The 20,753-nt window shown below is 28.7% G+C and overlaps 2 protein-coding genes across 6 annotated transcripts in view; both read left to right on the forward strand.

Moving 5' to 3' along the window:
- LOC147801120 (uncharacterized) overlaps positions 1–10,400 on the forward strand; it is a 28,309-nt gene extending 17,909 nt beyond the window's left edge. The window contains exon 2 of the mRNA XM_087155853.1: positions 10,184–10,400. Within this exon, the coding sequence (XP_087011979.1) occupies positions 10,184–10,290 (107 nt within the window). The 3' untranslated portion in view covers positions 10,291–10,400. The remainder of the gene's footprint in view (positions 1–10,183) is intronic.
- The window catches only part of LOC107440707 (homeobox protein Mix.2-like), an 80,766-nt gene that overhangs the window by 44,591 nt on the left and 15,422 nt on the right, over positions 1–20,753 (forward strand).

Genomic DNA, 20,753 nt, shown 5'->3' on the forward strand with positions numbered 1-20,753 from the left:
ATTATATGTAAAATGTTTGAGTTTACACCTCATTCAAAATGTTAAAAAGTCATGTTAAGGAGTCATTATTCTTTACTTCTATTTGGAGATGTTTGCTTTCCTAAAAGCGATGTCAAGGATGACTAATGTCTACGGTTTAAGTCTTTTTTTTTTCTTTTTCATTCAAGAATTAAAAATAATCCTTTAAATTATGTATTTATAAATAAGTAACTAAGAATTTAGAGATCAGAAGTTTGAATATCACTATATTTGAGAATTAGCAATGATCATATTTCAGGTAATATGAAATTTTGTTCCTTAAAAGCGTTAAGTAAGCTCATTTAAAGTAGTAATTATTCTTTAGTTGCATCTGGAATGTTTAAAAGAGATGTCAAGGATGACTAATGTCTATGATTTAGTTGTATTTTTTTCAGGAATTAAAAATAACAATTTGAATTTTATATTTAATAAAATAACTATGAATTTGGAGATCAGAAGTTTGAATATAACTATATTTACTAATTTATAATGGTTACATTGTTGATAATATGTAATTTTGAGTTACACTTCATTAAAAACGTTACTAAGGTCATGTGAAGTTGTTATTATTCTGTAGTTATATCTGCCATTCTGGGATGTGTTAAGGAAACGTCAAGGATGACTAATGTCTACGGTTTAATGGTATTTTTTTTGAAAATTAAAAGTGTAAAAACCTTGAAAAGCTATGAGAAGTAGTTATCATTCTTTAGTTATACCTGCCATGATGTTTGCTTTCCTAACAGAGAAGTCAGCGATGACTAATGTCTACTTTTAATGGTATTTTTTTAAAAAATTAAAAATATTAATTTGAATTATATATTTATTAATTACTAAGAGTTTTTAAGTTAGATGTTCGCTTTATTTTACAATTAGTAATGCTTAGTATTCTGAGGAAATTTTGAGTTCCACCTCATCAAAAATGTTGAAAAAGTACGTTAAGGTTTAGTAATTCTATGGGATGTTTGCTTTTCTAAAAGTGATTAAGAAGGTTTAAGAATACTTTTCTTTGTCAGTAATATTTAAATTATGTATATCTCGGATCTCAATTCTTACCCTTTTGTGCTTATAGGATGGTTCTTTAATATTCTGAAGTTGTAATGCTATCATTTCGTTATAAGCATTTAATTTTCAAGACAAGATTCGGGGCTCGTCTGGTCCTTAAAAAATAAAAAAGTTTTAGCCATTGTAAGACAATAAGACATATTTTAACAAGTTCGTATTCACCACCATAATTAATTTTCTAAAGAAATATATCTAGTTGAGAAATCTGAAGTTTCGTATTTTTTATCAAGAGTGACTGCTAATAAAAAGAACTTTTTATTGCAACTTTGACACAGTTTTTAAGATTGCTTAACCTTAACCTGTTGACGCCCGGTGGCTGAGCGGTAGCGCTTCGCGCTGTCGTGCCACAGGTCCCTGGTTCGATCCTCGGGCCGGGCAGGGTTGACTCGGCCTTTCATCCCTTCAGTGGGTCGATAAATGAGTACCAAGCATGCTTGGGAACTAAACACTGGGGGTTCCGCGTTCGGCAGACCACCTGACCGGAACATCTGCTCCTGCACCCCAGAGCCCAAGGTCAAGAAAACTGAGATGGGCACAGTAGGCCTTGGCCCTCTATGGGCTGTCGCGCCTCTGAGTTTAGTTTAGTTAACCTTAACCTGTTAGTGCCCAGCGTCATATTTATAGGACGGTTTCCTTTTCAAAAAAATATATTGTGGTAGGACAATTGTTTCAATTTTGTCTTTTATCTAGGTGAATTAAAAGTTTCCCTTCCACCATAATTTATTAGTGATTTAAGTTTCTATCACTAGATACATAACTATAAGGTGCAGGGACATTTCGAACTGAAATGGTAACAAATAGTTGATATTAGCCATTTAGTTGAATAACATGTTATACTACTTTTTTCATAAAAAAAACACTTTTTGCACCAATTCAATATAAAAAGTCGGAATAAAGCGGGTTAGAGACGGCCCATGAAGATAAGTCTGCCTTTCAATATATATTTATAACATAAGTACGTATTTTTATATCAGAAAGTCTGTCAACATTTCAGGACCCCGGAAAGTCCGTTTTTTAATGGGGTTGCAAAATTTAAACTATAAGCAGAATTTTTTTATTTTTTCAAGTGGGAAATGCAATTTTCTTGATCCCTATTGAAAATTTCATGTGTATTTTGCTCAACTAGAATATTTTTTAACCAATTTTATTGTATATTAAAAGTCTGACGCATGCTTGATGAATAGTATCTAAATAGAAGTAGTTGCGAAATTAGGAATTTCTAGATTATTTTGCTATCACTTGAATATTTTTGGAGGGTATTTGGGTGACTTTTCAAAGCAACATAGTAATAGGCAGCGTTTAAACAAATGCTATTTCTTTCGTTATACACTTTTTGCTCCAACTTTGTGCATAAATGGTAATCCGATCCAATTGAATTGGTATAGAAATGTTATTTTGCTAAACCTCTGTGTGTATTTATTTTCTACGAAGGATTGTGAATATTGTTAAAGTTAATGTCTGCTTACAACATTGTTTCAAAGTTTGAGAGAAAGAATTAGTTCCGTATTTTGACAGATGAGATTAATAGCAAATTGATTGCAACATTGAATATTCAATGAAATTTCTTTGATAGATTATAATTGATGGTGCTTTCAAAATTATAACTGATTTGCGGTTTCTCTCCACTGGTTGCGATTACCATCTGTTATTGCAGTTGCTGATTATCTCTCTTACTGCAAAGAGACAAAATTAGGTCATCTTATCCGATTAGAATTTTAATTACTAATTAAAAATTAAAATAGTGAGTTCGAGAAAAAATAGCTTGTTCTACTCTTCTGCCGGATTCACATGTTTTAAATCACTTGAATTTAATCACGATTTGAGGAAATTAATTTTTTTAAGAAAAACTTTGATCTAATATTATTAAAATATTTTAAAGTGAACAGAGTCATCAAAAAACTAAAAAAAATTGATAGAGAAAATTTATAAAAGAACATTAAAAAACTTACCGTAGTACCATTTTAAAAATATTTTTTCTGTTAGTGAACCCGTGTGAGAGAATTTTGTTCTAAGAATATTTATTTGGAAAAACAGTTAGTTTATATATATATATATATATATATATATATATATATATATATATATATATATATATATATATATATATATATATATATATATATATATATATATATATATATATATATATATATATATATATATATATATATATATATATATATATATATATATATATATATATATATATATATATATATATATATATATATGGCTAAGTATTTTCATTTTTAGATGGTGTTTGGTAGAGGAAAACAATATATATAACACTTACAATAACACTTTACAATATATATTTGCTGCCCGGAGCAAGTTGGCATCGCTGTGTATGTAGCCATAAGTAGTTTTAAAAATTGCTAAATACTTTGTCCTTAATAGAATTAATGTATACATTGAACTATATGCTTCAATTTCCAATATGTAGCTCTAAGTATACAAAGGCTGAACTGGCGCCACTAGTACTCATCCAGTGCGTCACCCTAATGTGATCACTTTGTTTGTGCTACCATTATTTCACCTGATTATTACCCCTTATTATCAAATGGGTATCCTAATACAGTACAAGGGATAATTAAAGTATTCAAATAAATTGCTTCATGCAATCCACTATAAATTACACAGTCTACTCTGCTTTGTTAATAGAAAAATTGTAAAGTAAGTAAAATTAAGAAAGGATTATTAACACAGTTGTTGGACTCATAGAAGGCCTTACATTTTTTTTTTGTGTGATAAAAAAAATGTTCAGAGTTTCCTGAGGAATAAGAAAATGAAGAAGATCCAAATGGACAACTTGCTTGTAAGTAAACATTTTTTTATAAATTTATTCTTTTTCATTGACCCTCATATAATTTTATTTTAATGTATATTGATTTTCAAAACACAAAATGCAATTTAGTCATAATTTTTTTTTTTTTTTTTTTGAATAACATAGATAGGTTTGTTATAATTAGAAAATATATCATGTTAAACAATTCGTTTTAATATTTTAAATGAATTAAAGATAATAATTTATTTTGCTATAAATGAAGTTTAAATAACTAATAAAATCAATTAATTTATTGTTTATTTATATATTTTTTAATTTTGCAAAATTATGTGAATTAAATTTGTAGCAATAAGTTATAAGAATAAATATTCTTCCAGAAAATGTATAAAAATTATTTTCTAAATATGTACTGACCTAAACTTTTGTTTTCTTGTATTTTCTTTCTTTATTTTCGAAATTTTTAACTGAAGCAAATGATTTTATTATAATTATCACAAACTCATATTTTGTAAAAAATTTCCATACCCTTTGTTTATTGCTGATATTTTCAATTTCAATGGGTTCATTCAGGCAATTTATGTTACAAAATAGAAAATGCAGAGAATTATTGGCCAATTGGAATTATTTACGAGACTGAGCAAAATAAATGAGTCCCAATTCTTAAAAACTGTTTCTGAAATCATAGTATATTATAAACAGTCATTTTTGTAAGTATATATTTTTCCTTTATTGAAATGATAGTAATACTAATAAGATAAAATATATACACCATATTCTTTACATTTTGTCTTATTTTATTACTATTATTATCATTCTCACAAAAAAAAAAAATTTCAAAAATGTCCTTTTTTTGTCAGAAAAATCAATGAAAAGTTTTGGCGGTGTTAGCTTCCACAGCCAGAATTAGTATTATAAGTTAATGGAAAAGGTCTGAGTGTTAAATGAGCAATTATTTTAAGAAAACAAAATTCTTGTTTCTTCTTAGAATGCAATAATTATGCTATTATTCCCCCATATTTGACACACTGAAAATTACATGACTTTCCGCTTCTTATTTTTAAAAGCATAAGAAACTGGTAGCAAAATTATTTTATTCTTAATACGCACAAATGGCCAGTTTAACATTATATATTAGCATTATATACTTTTAATTTTATTCAATAATCACGATTTTTTTAACTTAAATTTTCGTTGTTTGATTTGATATTTTTTTGTGGGTTGTCTCTGCTACAAAAGCTTTATAGTATATGTTTGAAAGAATTGTTTTTTTTTTTATTTCTTATTTCTTCAATTATATTAGGGTCAATATTAAATTACTTTCAACAGCGGGCTATGCCATGGTGCCAAATAATTCGGCAAGTACAATTTTTTGATTACTTTTTTTTTATTTCTAAATTTCAGCCAGTGTTCAGATTTGCAATATATCAGACTGACCCGAAATGGCTCAGGGGGACAGAGAGTTCACCTCCCAATAAAGTGAACCAAGGCTCGATCCCGGCGATGGCTGGTCGATGCGAATTCCGCATCCGGCTTGCACCGAACCAGTGCTGACGTGAAATGTCCTTAGTGGTAGACGGATCACGGTTTAGAGTCCCCTTGCCTTCAGGCTAACCGTGGAAGTTTCTCGTGGTCTTTCTCTCCGTGTAACGTAAATGCGGGTTAGTTCCATCAAAACGTCCTCCTCGAAGGAAAATTTCTCCCAATACTTGATCCAGGAGTTCCCTTGTCTTCTGGATTGGGTTCAAAACTACAAGGATACGGAATTGAACATTAGTAGTCATAAACCCAAAAATTGGGTCGGCTGCTCAACGACGGTTATAATATAAAATAAATAATATATCAGATTGAAATATAGTATTGTTTTACGAAATACCAATGCTTGCCATTTAAATATTTGACACTTTGAAAAATGCTTGAGCACATCAGTTTCAAACAACTAAAGACAAAATACTTTAACTTTTTTAAGCAAAGGAATGTTATTGACGAGATTTAGTTAAGTTATAAAGCGTTATTACAAGTCACTGCTGGTTCTTTTTCTGTTAAAATTTCAACTCATAATACCCTGGCTGGAAAAAATTTATTTCACATGCTTTTGAAATGCTCTATAGACATTAAAGTTTTAGTCATTGATGCTGTTAATAAAGTAAGTGCAAAAAATTTATTTGAAATTTTTACAAATGAAGTGAAATGAGCCGCGAAAGCTCAGGGCAAGAGCGTTCTCCTTCCAATGAGGCAAACCGGGTTCGAATCCTAGTCGATACGAATTCCACATCCGGCTTGCACCGACCACAGTGTTGACGTGAAATATCCTCAGTGGTAGACGGATCATGGGTTAGAGTCCCCTTGCGTCATCCTAACCGTGGGAGGTTCTCGTGGTCTTCCTCTCCATGTAACGCAAATGCGGGTTAGCTCCATCAAAAAGTCCTCCACGAAGGCAAATTTCTCCCTATACCTCGATCCAAGAGTTCCCTTGTCTTCTGGATTGGGTTTAAAAATACAAGGCTACGGAGTTGAACATTTGTAGTCGTAAACCCATAAAATTGGATCAACGACGGTTGTATATATAAGAAAAAAAATCAAGTAAAATATGGTAGACTGATCAAAGGTTAGACACCTTTTGCCATCGGACTAATCCGTGGGAAGTGTTTCTGTGGGATATTTCTTCCCATGTAACGCTGTTTCTTCAAAAAGTCCTCCAAGAAGGCTAGTTTATCCCAAAGCTTGAGTTCTTTTGACTTCTGGACTGGATTCAAAATTACAAGTCTACGGAGTTGAAAATTGATAGTCGTAAACTCAGAATTGGATCGCCGTTATAAAATGAAATAAATTGCAATTTAGAGAGACATTATTTTCTCTTAATAAGCATCATTTGGGCCTAAACTTTTGCAGCAGTTTTGTGTTAATGTTAACATTACTACTATAATAGGGAATATTATTACTGAGTCATTACAAATACAATAAAATTATAATAAAAAAATACGAATTAATTCAGAATTTACAGAAAAATTTCACTTGGACATAATTTTATGTTGCACATTGTATTTCATCCCTTAGAAATCATTTCTCATTCTGCAAAAAGGAGAGAGTTTTGCCGGAAAAGATCTCATCCAGGGATTGAACAAGACAAATATAGGCTCTTTTTCGGGTCGCTTTCTAAATATTTTGAAATGAAACTGCTCAAAAGTACACGATTTTGCCTTAGACTGGACATCAATAGTTACCACTCTAAAATATAAAGATTTTTATGAATTAATATATAGTGACCCTATTATTTTATCATTGTTAGTATTCACTATAACTTTTTTATCTAAAAAAAAAAAATACCTATTTAAAATGATTTTGTGCTTTTAGTTTAAATTAGAGCCCCTGAATTAGACAGGCCGACTTATCATTTATTGTTGGAGAAAAGAGCTAACATAAGCATAGCGAATAAATATTTTCAAGTGGTAGTTTATTAATTGTAATTCTTGGTTTCATAAGTTCGATTTAGTAGATTTTATTCCACCACTATTTCTAAACAATGCGCAGGTTATATAATTCACCACTTTATAGTACTTATTACATGCTTACATTTTTAGAAGCAAGCATATATTGTCAACTATTTGCAAAATTTAGGTTGTAGTTAGTTACAGTTTTTTAAATTATTTTGGCGTGTCCGCAGCAGTTGGCATCTCTGTAATAACATAACGAATACTAAAATAACGTTAACTTGCGAACTTGTTTGGTCCAATATTGCTCGATAGGTCAGCTCTGATAGCATAGGAGCGTTAGTTTAAATGATGTTTTAAAGTACGTGGATTACAACTGTTCATATGAGAGAGAAAAAAATAAAAGCTTATGAATTAAAAATAAAAAGCATGCATAAATCCTAGCAGTTTTTAAATCTAATAACTTCTTTTTAAAAATTTTAGTTAGATTTTTTTAGAAATGTAGAAAACAGGTGACTGATAGCAATTTTCCTCAATTAAAGTTTACAAATTAAAGCAAAATACAAAGCAATTTTTTCGATTAAAAAAAAAATAAAAAAACAATAACTTCGATGACTCTTTTCTCAGTTTTTAGGCCCCAAGAAACGTAAGCGATAACTCTGGGGAATAATTTTTTTGTTGCATTTGTCGAAGTACTTCATCTTTTCTAATTCTGGTGTGGGTATTTCAAGTATGAAGTTACATTTGTAAAGAAAACTACAGATATTTTACGAAATGGTATTTTCAGTTTAGTTCATTATTTGTTTGAATATGCAAGTTTATAAACAACTTATAGGTTTATATATATATATATATATATATATATATATATATATATATATATATATATATATATATATATATATATATATATATATATATAAACCTATACGTATTATGAAAAAGAGCATAAAAAATGTATAAAAAAGCATATGATTTATAATTATCGCATTATGAACTATTATAATTTTGGAGAAGGCCACCCAGTATATACTTAAAATAAAATTTAAAAAAATTGAAATTAAATGTGTCAAAAATAAAAATGATAAAATGTGCTAATAACTATAACTAAATTTATTTTTAGAAAATAAAGTTTAGATTAAGACAAATTCTAAAAATGAAACAAAAACAAAAGAAAAAATAACTAGAAATAACTAAACAATTCTTTTTAAAAGAAGAAACAATTTTGCTATTCTTACTTCAATTTTAAAAAACACAAACTTAAACGTTGAAAAAGTTTTTTTTCTTCAAAAGTTATGGATTGGAGGCGCAACTATTTCATTTAGTAGTATTATGAAATATGGTCCACCATGCTAATGCATAAAAACATTTTATTGTGGATCATCAATGTGGCTTTTTTTTAACTAAAATTGTTGCCAATTCAGCAGAATATTCACATTGTATAAAATAAATTTTAAATATTCACCTAACCAAAAACAACATTGTATTACAATTTTTTTTCTGATAGACCATTTCACATTATTTCAATGTAAAAGTTGGATTTTAACGAGTTAAAAAGTTCCTTAAATCATTATTACCCAATTCATTAATTCAATTAAGCGATAAAATCACAAATTAAGCGAAATGTTTTGGCATAGATGAAAATCATTAATATACATAAAGAGCTCCTAATTTGCACACATTTTTACAGATGCGAAAAAGGTGGACAGCCATGAATAAAAAATTCCTAACTGTAATAAAAACGGCTTATTATTCACTAAAAAACGCTATTTCTTATGAGAACAGAGCCTTCGTAAAAAACCTTTACACTGGGGAGAAAATTTTTTGTTGCATTTGTAAAATTATTTGATCTTGTTTCATTCGGTAGTAGGGATTTAAATCTGAGATTTTTTTTTCAGTGACATTTTTACTCTATTTTTTTTCTCCGAAATGTACAAGTCTAAGAGCTATATAAATAACAGTTGGTCGCTTAATGTTGCAATAAGCTTCTAGGGGAGTTAGGCATCACCTCCTACATCAAGAAGCCTCCACACGTTCTTTTATAAGTAGTCCGCGCAGACTGTTTAAAAAGTGAACCAGTTGTGCGCATGAACCCAAAACTTTTTGTAAAAGTAATTGAGAAAAATTTATCTTATATATTTGAATCTGTAGTGGTTGACAAGTGAATAAGGCAAACCAATAATATTCATAAATAAAATAAATTTTTAGTCGTATATTTGCTACCACTTTCTTATTTTAACTATATTCTTTATTAAATGACTCGTGCGTTAATTGGATATCCTTCACAGTGGTCTGATCGGACTACCTATAAAAAACCGTGTGTAGGCTTTCAGTCATAGGAGGCGTTGAGTTAAGACACATAATCAGGATAAAAATTGCTTAGAAGGAAAGCCATGCCCAGAAATGTACGTTCGTCATCGTTCAGAAGCACGCGAAGAAACAGTTCATAATAGGTTTATTTTTTTTAATAATAATGTATATATAATAAATTAATCAGGGAGAAATTTAAAAATATAGTCAGGAAAGATATATTGAAGAAATAAATTGTTTTTACTAATTCTCTCTGTCAAAGTATATTTGAGAATTAAAGGAAATATATCTGATGTAAAACTGGCCTAATTAATTCCTAAAATTAAACTGAAATTAAAACTTTTAAAACTTCCGACAGCCTAATGAAATATTTGTCACAAGTGTTTAAATTTTTCTTAATTATGGCCACTCTCTAAAGAAAAGACTGTTTCGAAATACTTAATTTGATATCAATAGTACTTAAGTTTATTTCTTTCAATCTGAACTGTACTTATAAATCTCTTGAGTTTAAAATGAAAATATGCATATTGTTTTGTTTTATATTATTTTTAATGCACTCATTAATAAATTTCTTTTTTAGGTTATAATTTCCCAGTCAGCAAGTTAAAGACAAAAATGCTGCAAGCTATTGCTGTAGAGAACAAAGAGCAATGCCTGAGAATAAATTTCTCAATTTCCAGCATTTAAGGAAAATACTGATTGATAGTAGCTTTTAAATTGTCTAGTGAATTGTAAAGTGTGTAACTATTTATATGTGCAATAAAAAAATGACTATATATATTAACGAGAACTTAAAATTTAGTTCAGTTGTCTTAATTATGTTTTTATTGCCTGTCGACGTATTTAACCTTTTTATTGCTGCTTCTAATAATGCTTGGACAAGCCAAGTTCACCAGCTAATGACTTGTTTTGAATAAAGTCAGGAAGGTGCGCCTTTCCTTTGACAAGAGAGCTCCGCTAGGGTGAAAGTACGCCTTAGTTCAGAAACCTACTGACAGATAGCAGCACCACTCATTCGTGAGGCAATTTCCTCAATTTAGACTTAATGGGGAAAGAAACTGTACCCATAGTACAGCTCAACAACTGACTACGCGACCCTTCTGAACAGGAACCCATTGAACTCACAGTGCCGTCAATGCCCATAATTAGCTGTAAAACAACGAGTCATAATTGTGCAGATTATTTTCCTCTCTATAACATCTTTCTTGTTTCATAAAACTGGAAATAATTGAAAATGTTAAGACACATTTCGATGTCTTTACTGAAAATTAAAAAATTAAAAATTGTTGTCGCTATATTTTAATTTGTTTCTGGAAAAGTAAAGGTGAGAAAAAACTTAGATTAAGTTTGAATGAAACTTAAAGGTGAAGAGATTATTGCGAGATTTAGAAAACTGGGATATTCAATATTTAATATCATGCAATGAAAAAATATAAGCTAATGCATTATGTTTAATACATTAAACGAATTTCAATCATCACTACATGTAAATAGTTTAAAAGTATGTGTAAAAGATCAATTTAAAACATAATCATGCTTTTAGTTCCGTTGAAAGTTATATTGCATTTCGGATGGTTTTAACACTTTCTGCTACTGTTGACTACCACTGAAGAAAGTTTATCACTGAAATCACAGTTATTGGAGGGTACGCAGTTATATTTCCATTTTTTTATTTTTTTTTTAATCTCTGTTTTACGATCAAAAGAAAACTCTAAGATGTATTTTTTGTCCACTTACTGTAAAAAAAAAAACTTTCTGACTTATTTAAAATCCTCTCACTATTGTAATATTTTTCTAATTTATTACAAGGAATCCCAAATTTTTGTATTATCTTATTTATTGATCTTTTTTTTTCTTTGGAAATATACTAACAGGATATATATATATATATATATATTTGCTGTCAAACTCATGTAAGGGTTAAGAAAGTTAATGTAAGATTCATACTAAAAAAAGAGGATTTAATATATTCTTCAGTCTGGACCCATAGTTTAAGAAACTTTGAGTCCAGACCCCGAGAAGGTTTTCGAACTCTGCAGCAAAAATAGCCAAAAATGCTAGAAATTTTGAATTTTATTTATTTATTTATTTTTTTAACTTATAATAAGTTAATAATTATCAAATATTTTTACACAATCTACCTGAAAATAGATAATGATAAGATGAAGAAGAAACGAAAATGTAGCGAAGTATTTTTATTATTGTATTATACTTTCAAGTTTATTCCATATTTAAATTTTTCACATTTTTTTATGTCTTTACATTTAAAGTAAAAAACTGCTATAGTATAATACAGTACGAGTGTAGAAATTGGTAGTTTCACCCATGTGTTTATCGAATTCGCGCAATGTTGATGGTGTCCCACAAAATTTTTCTAAGGATTATGGGGTCCACTCACCAAAAAATTTAAAATACTCTGCTATAAACAAATCTTAAAAAAAAAAAAGAAATAAAAACATTGAATAAAATGAAATAATTATTCATAATTTATTAAATAGTTTTATTTCATAAAGGATTTTATCCAAGCTTAAAACCGCAAATCTAAAAATATTATTATCGCGATAAATACTGGTCATATGTGCCGATTAATAGTCTTATCTCTCATCTTATAACATTTTCACTATTACTTAATTAAATACTCTTAAATGTTTCTCATTTTTTAAGACGCAGGTCTATAACATTTATCTGGGACAGAAATCGTAATTTGTTGAAGAGAAAGCTTTTGACAGAAGATACATTTCAAAATACCGAAGTTTCATGAAAATGAAAAGAATCATCACGCCTTCGTTGGCCACGCTCAAGATAAATCAATTTCCTCTAGATTTACAGTTTTGGATGGGGAAGACCAGTCCCTTAATAGCTGCCCCCGGGGGCACTGTGAACCCCTCAAATGGTGATAAACGTGTAGTGCAAGGTAGAAACAGGGTTGTCGAATTTTATAGGATTCGTTCATGTTTATATGATAATATTGAAGGTATCGTAATGAAAAAGTTTTCATGAACTGCGGCAAACTTGTTGCAGATGCATTTTAACCTATTGCCCTTTCACGCATGAATTTTTCAGATTTTTGTGAAAAATTCGTGATAGTTTAGCCTTCATTTGAAAAGGAAAAGTTTTAATAGATATTGTGTTTTTAAAGGCCTTTCTTCTCCCCACCGAACTCTTGAAGGGGTGGAGACGGGCAGGGAAATATGCTTTTAATCCTTTTTATTTAATTTTTCATCGATGGCTAACCACACATTGAATTTAAAAGTTTTTTAATTCTACTCATTTAAAAATACTATTAAATTTCGTTGAAGAGGTTCTCCAGACCAAACTCAATTGTCGAAGGGTAGGCCTTTTTATTTTATTTTTCACTAAGATACTGATGGTGGATTTTATTTGGCAGTATCTTTCGATGCATGTAAAATACAAGACCGCCTTTCACAGTTTGAGATATAAAGCTTGCGGTATTTCAGATCAATTTTTTCTGAGTTTCTGCAGTTTAAACTGAAATATAATTAGATTTTAAAGAATCTAAATACTGAGAAACGTGTAGTGTTAAATTACTTTCTCAAATCTACAAATCGTATAATTTTATTGCATCAAAATTTTAAAGAAAAATTCTTAAATGTTCAATAAATCATTTCTCTAAATTTAGTAAGGCAACTTCTTTATTTTCTACTTTTTTTTTTTTGAAGGTATACGCAGCTGAATAATATCATATGACAGAAGTGCAAAAAACATCAAAAATTGAACCTGAAATACAAGATGGAGTGGGCTTCTTAATTCTATTCCATGATGGTTATTTCGATACATAAAACAACTCAGTATAGTGAATAATATACTTTTTTCTAAAACTCTTGTGAGCTCGTAACATTTATTAATGTTTGGTTAAGTTTTGTCCTTTTATCTATTCAGGAGCAAAATATTTTTATTGATATGGTGGATGTTTCAAGGTTGTTCTACAAAGATATTTTTGATATATGAAATAACATTATTTAGGGAATAATATGCGGGAAAAGTTATTTATATTGGTTACGAAACTTTTGCGGAAAATATTTAAGTGGTAGCAAACTACTCATTAGAGTAATAAGAAGCTTTCCTAACCACTTTAATTTGGATCATAAACATCTGATCCTAAAATTGGACACCGTTATTATATTGTATCAGGCTTCTATAAATGCAATAACTTTTAAGATCTTTGTGGAGATCAAGAAAAATTTATCGATCAATTTTTTAAAAATAAGGAGTATATTTTACGGTATGAATTTTAAAATTAGCTTAAAGGTTTTGGCGAACCACTGGGAGCCCTTATTAGAAAAAGTTTTGCCAAGCTATTGTAAACATATTATTAGCTGATCATGTAAAAAAGTGGTAGAAAGTGTCCATATTAAAAAGATTAAAGAAAAAAAGAAACACCTACAATTTTTTTTCTTTCTTCCTTTTCTTATTTTTCCCTCTTCTTTCTCTCTCCTTCTCTCTTTTTATTAATTTTTTAGAGAAGCATTTGTGATCTAATTTTTGAATAGGTATTCACACTATATTGTCAGAAATTTGAAGAAATTTCTAATAATTAAGAATTGTGTTTGTTTAAGTTGATGTTTTACAAAATCTTATTTTCTAATTCCATAATTTTGATTTATATTAATTTTTTTCGAGGAGATTCTTTAGAAGTGTTGTGACAATTGCCTTCTTTTTTATCACTTCCATACGATAAAATAATTTATTGAATATAAACAAGGTTTTCAAATTTACAGTTCTAAAAATGAATTTTAAAAAATTGAAGTTTTTATAAATATTTCTAGAGATGTTTTTAAAATAATGCTTATTTTGAAAACAATGAGTGTGTTTCTTTCTTACCAGTGCCATCTGGTGACAATCTCTGTAACTGATTTGAATCTTAGTGAGAATAAATATTTTACTCTCTTAAACAGAACGCAAAAAATCGTAAATGACTACCTTCTTTCTTGTTTAATTTTCTCAAATCATTTCACATTCTTATAACACCACGTATATTTGTTCTTTTAAATTTGTAGACATTATAGTAATTTTTGTTTCTTAAATAAATTCTTTAGTTTATTTTGTAAAGTCATAATTCTTCATATCAAGGTAAACCCGTTAATTATTATGATCCCCTTTCAGGAACGGTTCTAAAATAGATGAAAAGCTCCTGTAAATTATTAGTTTTGTCACAAATTAAATTTCATTATTTTTGGTTTTCAAAGGCGTCAAATTTCATTTATTTAGTTGATGATGCAGCTTTTTTAAATGTCTGACTCGAAAGTAATTTTCACAACTTCCCGGAAAAAAGTAATTTACAACAAAAAATTTTATTCAGGGAATATTCTTTTTTCAGGAATGTCCCACAACTTCATATTTTAAAAGCTTTCAACTTTTGGCATCAAACGAAACACTGACATTGTTCCAAATTTGCCCAAAGGACAAATAGATAGCAAATTAAACGTGAAAGAAAAATATAATTTAATAATAAATCAATATATATATATATATATATATATGGTTCATTCTCACGAAAACTGTCATTTTTCAGTTCATAAAATCCCAAAAAAGTAAAGTGAATAAAAAGCTCTGAAACTTTCTATATTAATAGAAATATGTAATGGCATTATAAAGAAAGTATATATCCTATAAATTATACTTAATATTTAAATTAATTAATTTTTTTAATAATTAATTTATAATTATTAATTTATAATAATTAATAATTAATTAATTAATTTAATAAAAAAATTAATTAGTTTAATAAATCAATTTATTAATTTATTTTTCAAATTAATTAATAAGTAAATTAATTATTTTCACTATTCAAAAAGTGAGGGACTTACACTAATAGTGAGGGAATGATATTTTATTTTAATACATGTTTTTATCTAAGTTACATCTACCTAAAGTTTGAAAATGATAACATACTAAGTATATCTAATATTTATTATAATTTAGTCTTATATATTTAATAGTTTTTACAGGTTTGGGAAATAAAATTGGCTGGCACGATTGAACAAAAAAAAATTTAATAATATACTCATCTTGAATCATTCCCTCACTTCAGCGTTATTCCCTCACTTTATACACTAGTGAGGGAATGACGAATTCAATAAAATTTAAAAATAACAGTTAGGCTTTATTAATTTCTGAAGTCAATCACATACAATTATATTCATACAAGAAAGCAACATATAATTATCCACTTTCTCGATGAAGTTGTATTTTATTTTACTCTAAAAAACGACATGAGGGAATGACAAATGTAAAAAATTTTACCTGGCTTGATTCATTCAAATTTATTCCACAGCAAAGCTTCTTTAAGTTGAAGATGGAAACATACTGCAATTTTGTTCTATGATGCCAGTTGTTAACTTCTGAAGTTTTTATTAAAATATTTTTATTCTAAGATGATTGCAGGTGATAAGAACATTGTTGTGAGGGAATGACGCGAAACACTGGGGACAAAGTTTAAAATAGTGCTGTGTTAATATTTTTATCAGAAATTAAATCTAAAATTTATTTTCTGAATTCTATATTTCAATATTCTCAAATAAAAACCACAAATTTGTAAAAAAAAAATTTTTATTTCAGAAACAATTTTTTTCTTTTTTTAAATCAGCAGTGGGGACAAGTGAGGGAATGACATATTGGTATATTTTTATTACCTAAAATTAATAAAAAATAAAAATTGATAATTTTATTTTTATTCTTTTGTTAGCTTGCATTCTGAAGGACACTTTCCGTGAAAAAAAATTTTTCGTAAGTTGTAAAACAAACATAAAATATACTGGGGACATGAAAATGTCTGTTTTTGTGAGAATGACCCATATATATATATATATATATATATATATATATATATATATATATATATATATATATATATATATATATATATATATATATATATATATATATATATATATATATATATATATATATATATATATATATATATATATATATATATATATATATATATATATATATATATATATATATATATATATATATATATATATATATATATATATATTACATTTAATTAGGATCCTACTATTAGGCATTAATGGGCTAACCCAATGCCTGAAGGGGATTAAGGGCGCAAGCTTCCGAAAAAATAACACAGCGAATTATAAAAAAGATGTGTTTTTTATTTATGAGACTTTTTTTAGTTCACTTCATAGATAATAATAGCAATTGACTGAACTTTAAATCTAATTATTGTAAAATAAGGATTTATTTCTGTGTTATCGATGTATTTAATTTCAATGTGGGAAGTGCATGCAACGGTTCAATTTAGTACCTTATCAAAATTCCACTTTTTTATCACAATTACGATTTTCGTTATCGTAAATTAAGGCAAACTTAATGATTATAAATGCCAGAATATCTCTTCACTATAGTCCCTCTGTTTCATATTATAGTTATAATTTTTTTTTTTTTTTTTTTGATTAGAGAAGGGGCACTTACAAATCATTCAAGAGGCGCTAGATTCACCCATCTACACCTTGCCCTGAAAAATTAGGAAAAAATAATGAAAAAAGTGGTACTTCGTATTTGTTAATACTAAATAGATATTTTATTCTAATATTAAGCTTTACAAAAGCACAGTGCTTTAAATTCGCAATATTATTAAGCAACTATATTATTCAGTATTATTAGTCACTATAGTATTCAATAGTAGCGATATTATTCAGTCACTTTCATGCAAAACTGTCCTTGAAATTTCAACTAAGGAATACTTTTATTACAGAAAGCATTCACCACATTACCCCATATACTGCTCCCTACATAACCCCACACTCAATTTCAATTTCTGAATTTTTTTAAAACTTCCTTTTTTTAATTAAAGGACTGCGTTTTCTACCAAATTTGCTTTTCACGGGAAATTTCTTGATACCCTGTACAAGTTGTAAGCAAAATGTTGCTAAAGTAGATTAACTTAACACTAACGAGTCAAAACTAGTTGTGCTGGTTTTGAAATTGTGAATTTAAACGGGATTTATTAAAATTTTTAATCCATTAAGACATATATTTAAGATTCAATTTTTTATGAAGTACCAGATCTTTCGGAATAATTTTCGCCGGTGAAACTTATTAATGAATCAATTTTGCAGAAATTGATATCTATTTTTAGCTGCGTAAGCTCATCAACAATTTTGCAGATTGGTTCAACTATTGAAATCAATAGAAATAATCGATTAAAACAAATTTTGGTTGCCTAATTTTCTGTGCCCCACCCGACATCTTCTTCGCTTTCTTCAATTACAAATTAGAGTATCTATAGCCTTCTTTAATTGGTAAGACGGCAAGAAACAGCCTTTAATTTCAATCTGAACCAGGAGCAAATAAACGGTTACCGGCGATTGAACTATCAGCCGTTATTGCTTACTTTGCAAAACTGTTAATAACCTGCACTTCGATTAACTGAAAACAAAATATTAGACCTCCGGGAATTGATTAAAAGTGAAAAAGAAGTATCCCAACGTAATTAGATTTAAGAAGAAGCCAGTTTCCTTTAAAAGTCTCTTATTAATGAAAAGAGCTCAATTAAAAGGTAGTAACAAAGTTCCGTCATTGGAAGGATATTTACGGAGAAAGAATTGGAGGTTTCATTTTAATGAGCTTAGTCTAGCCACTGATTAAAGCTCAGCAGAATACACTAATTAGATCGTCTCTTCTTGTCTTAGCTTGGGTGAATAATTAGAAGGGTTCAATTGTTGCACCAACGACACCATATCAATTTGTATACCGATTTATAATCGATGGGTTGCTGCAGAAAAAAAAATAACAGGTGAATTGAACTTTTTGATGCACTATCAGAAGGGTAATGCAAGAAAGACATAAGGTATGAAAGAAGTTATTATGTATTTTTACATATGAGCAATATGTTAATTTTGCTTTCATTAATGATTGCAATAAAAGTACATTTTTAAATATACACAATTATTAAAATTTTAATAGTTTCAAGCTTTGAGAGATCTCCACTCTCGACATCTTGGATTTTAGGTTGAATTTTTTAATTTGGGTTTTCTAGATATTATTTTTTCGTACTTAGCAAATTTTTGATGACCTAGTATTATTAGACGCAAAAAAGATTGGAAAAAAATTAGTAGATTATTAGAAATAGCGCTGGATAGTTTTTAGTACTAGCGGTAGCGCTTCGCGCTGTCGTGCCACAGGTCCTTGGTTCGATCCTTGGGCCGGGCAAGGCCGACTCAGCCTTTCATCCCTTCAGTGGGTCGATAAAATGAGTACCAAGCATGCTTGGGAACTAACACTGGGGGTTCCGCGTTCGGCTGACCACCTGACCGGAACATATGCTCCTGCACCCCAGAGCCCAAGGTCAAGAAAACTGAGATGGGCACAGTCGGCCTTGGCCCTCTTAATGGGCTGTCGCGCCACTGAGTTAGTTAGTTAGTTAGTTTTTAGTACTTCTGCGAATTTTACCGCAAAATTTAAAGTCAATAAATTGATGCGATTTGTGTGGTTTCGAGTAAAATTGTATAGGCCTAATTTAGTTACAAAAAAATGAATAGAGAACCTAATATATTGCTCCCTTTGTGTCTCAAATTGTGATTGGGTGGCGGCCTTGTATTTCACACTCATCGAAAAATACCGTCAAATGGAGTAATTATCCACCATCAGTTTCTTAGTGAAAATTAAATAAAAAGGCCTGTCTTTCGACAGTTGAGTTCAATCGGGAGAACCTCTTCAATGAAATTTAATAATATTTTTAAACTTACAGTGCAATTTTAGTTAATGAAAAAACTCTTAAATTCAATGTGTGGTTAGCCATAGATTCACCTCATGAGACACCTTTTCTCATAAGAAAAATAAATAAATTATAAATGCATAAATTAAATATATAAATTGATAAATTCTAATCTTGACTGCCATTTTAGGAAAAAGCTACAATTACAATGCAAATTACCTAGAACTATTATAAAAATGGATCTGTGTAGAAACAACTATTTGAGTCGTAAAAATATAGGTGTAAAACTAAAAATTTGAGAAATTAATTTCAAGTGTTTCTTGTGAAATTTAAAGTTAAAAACCCGTAATAATAATAAAAAAAAAAGACTCTAAATTTGATTATCATTTTTAGAAAAAAAATATTTCTCTAACGCAAGTATTCCGTTGCAGTTTTAGATATCAATGTTTTCTGTCCATAAATTTATAAAATTTTCAAATTGTTTCCTTTTACGGGGATATTTTGCCAGTGGCAGCAAAATATACTTTTTAATTCATGATTCTTGGTTATATAGATTTATTTTAAAATTCTATTTTCTAGCCACTTTATGAATCCAAAAAAAAAAAAAAAAAAAAAAAAAAAGCAATGTAAAACATCACTTTTTCCAGTTATGTTCTGTTGAGTAGTTGAAAGAATTAAAACTACGCAGTTTTAGTGTTTAATTTTCCCTACCACTTAATAAATTTTTTTGACGAAAGCGGAAAAGTCTGCATTCCTGAAATTAAGCTTTTGTAGAGGGATTTTATGAGATGAATGTAGTTATGAGTGTAGTCTGTAATGTTAAATTTTTGACATGTTTTCATTTAAAAAAAACTCTCTATTTTTCTTTCTCTCTTTACTCTCTTTTTTTCTTCTTTTTTTTTCTTGAAGTTATAGCAACAGTTTTAAAAATAAATACAGTAAGTGAAATTAATTATGATTGATATTACATCAAAAAGTGACCTTCGTAAGATCAAAAGATAAGATACGTTTTTATAAGAGACACGATAGACAAAATTAATTATGGCTTAACACATTACATTACCGCCGCGTAAAAGTTCGTTTTTGAATTTTCTGCGTTGATACAAGGATATGAAAAGTGGAGGCAATGTCTACCATTATATTCTCTTGAACGATCTGGACTACTTTTTCGAAAAATAATGAGAGTCAAATTTTATTTCCCACCTGTATAGTTAATTAGAAATATGAATGAAAGTTAGCATACTTTTGCGGAGATGCCAACTTCCTCCGCTTTGTAAAAAATATTTCCTAGTGGCAACGAAATTGAAGTTATTTTTAATTTAGTATTTTTCATTTGAAGTAATTTTACCATCACTACATACCAAAGATTTGAAGTATCATAGGAAATGCATCTTCATTGCATTTATCACTATTAAAGAGCAGTTATCATCATTCTATGAGTTTT

This window comes from Parasteatoda tepidariorum, chromosome 12 (genome assembly GCF_982258835.1).
Source record: "Parasteatoda tepidariorum strain Cologne lab strain chromosome 12, Ptep-v5.0, whole genome shotgun sequence".
Lineage (NCBI taxonomy): Eukaryota > Metazoa > Arthropoda > Arachnida > Araneae > Theridiidae > Parasteatoda > Parasteatoda tepidariorum.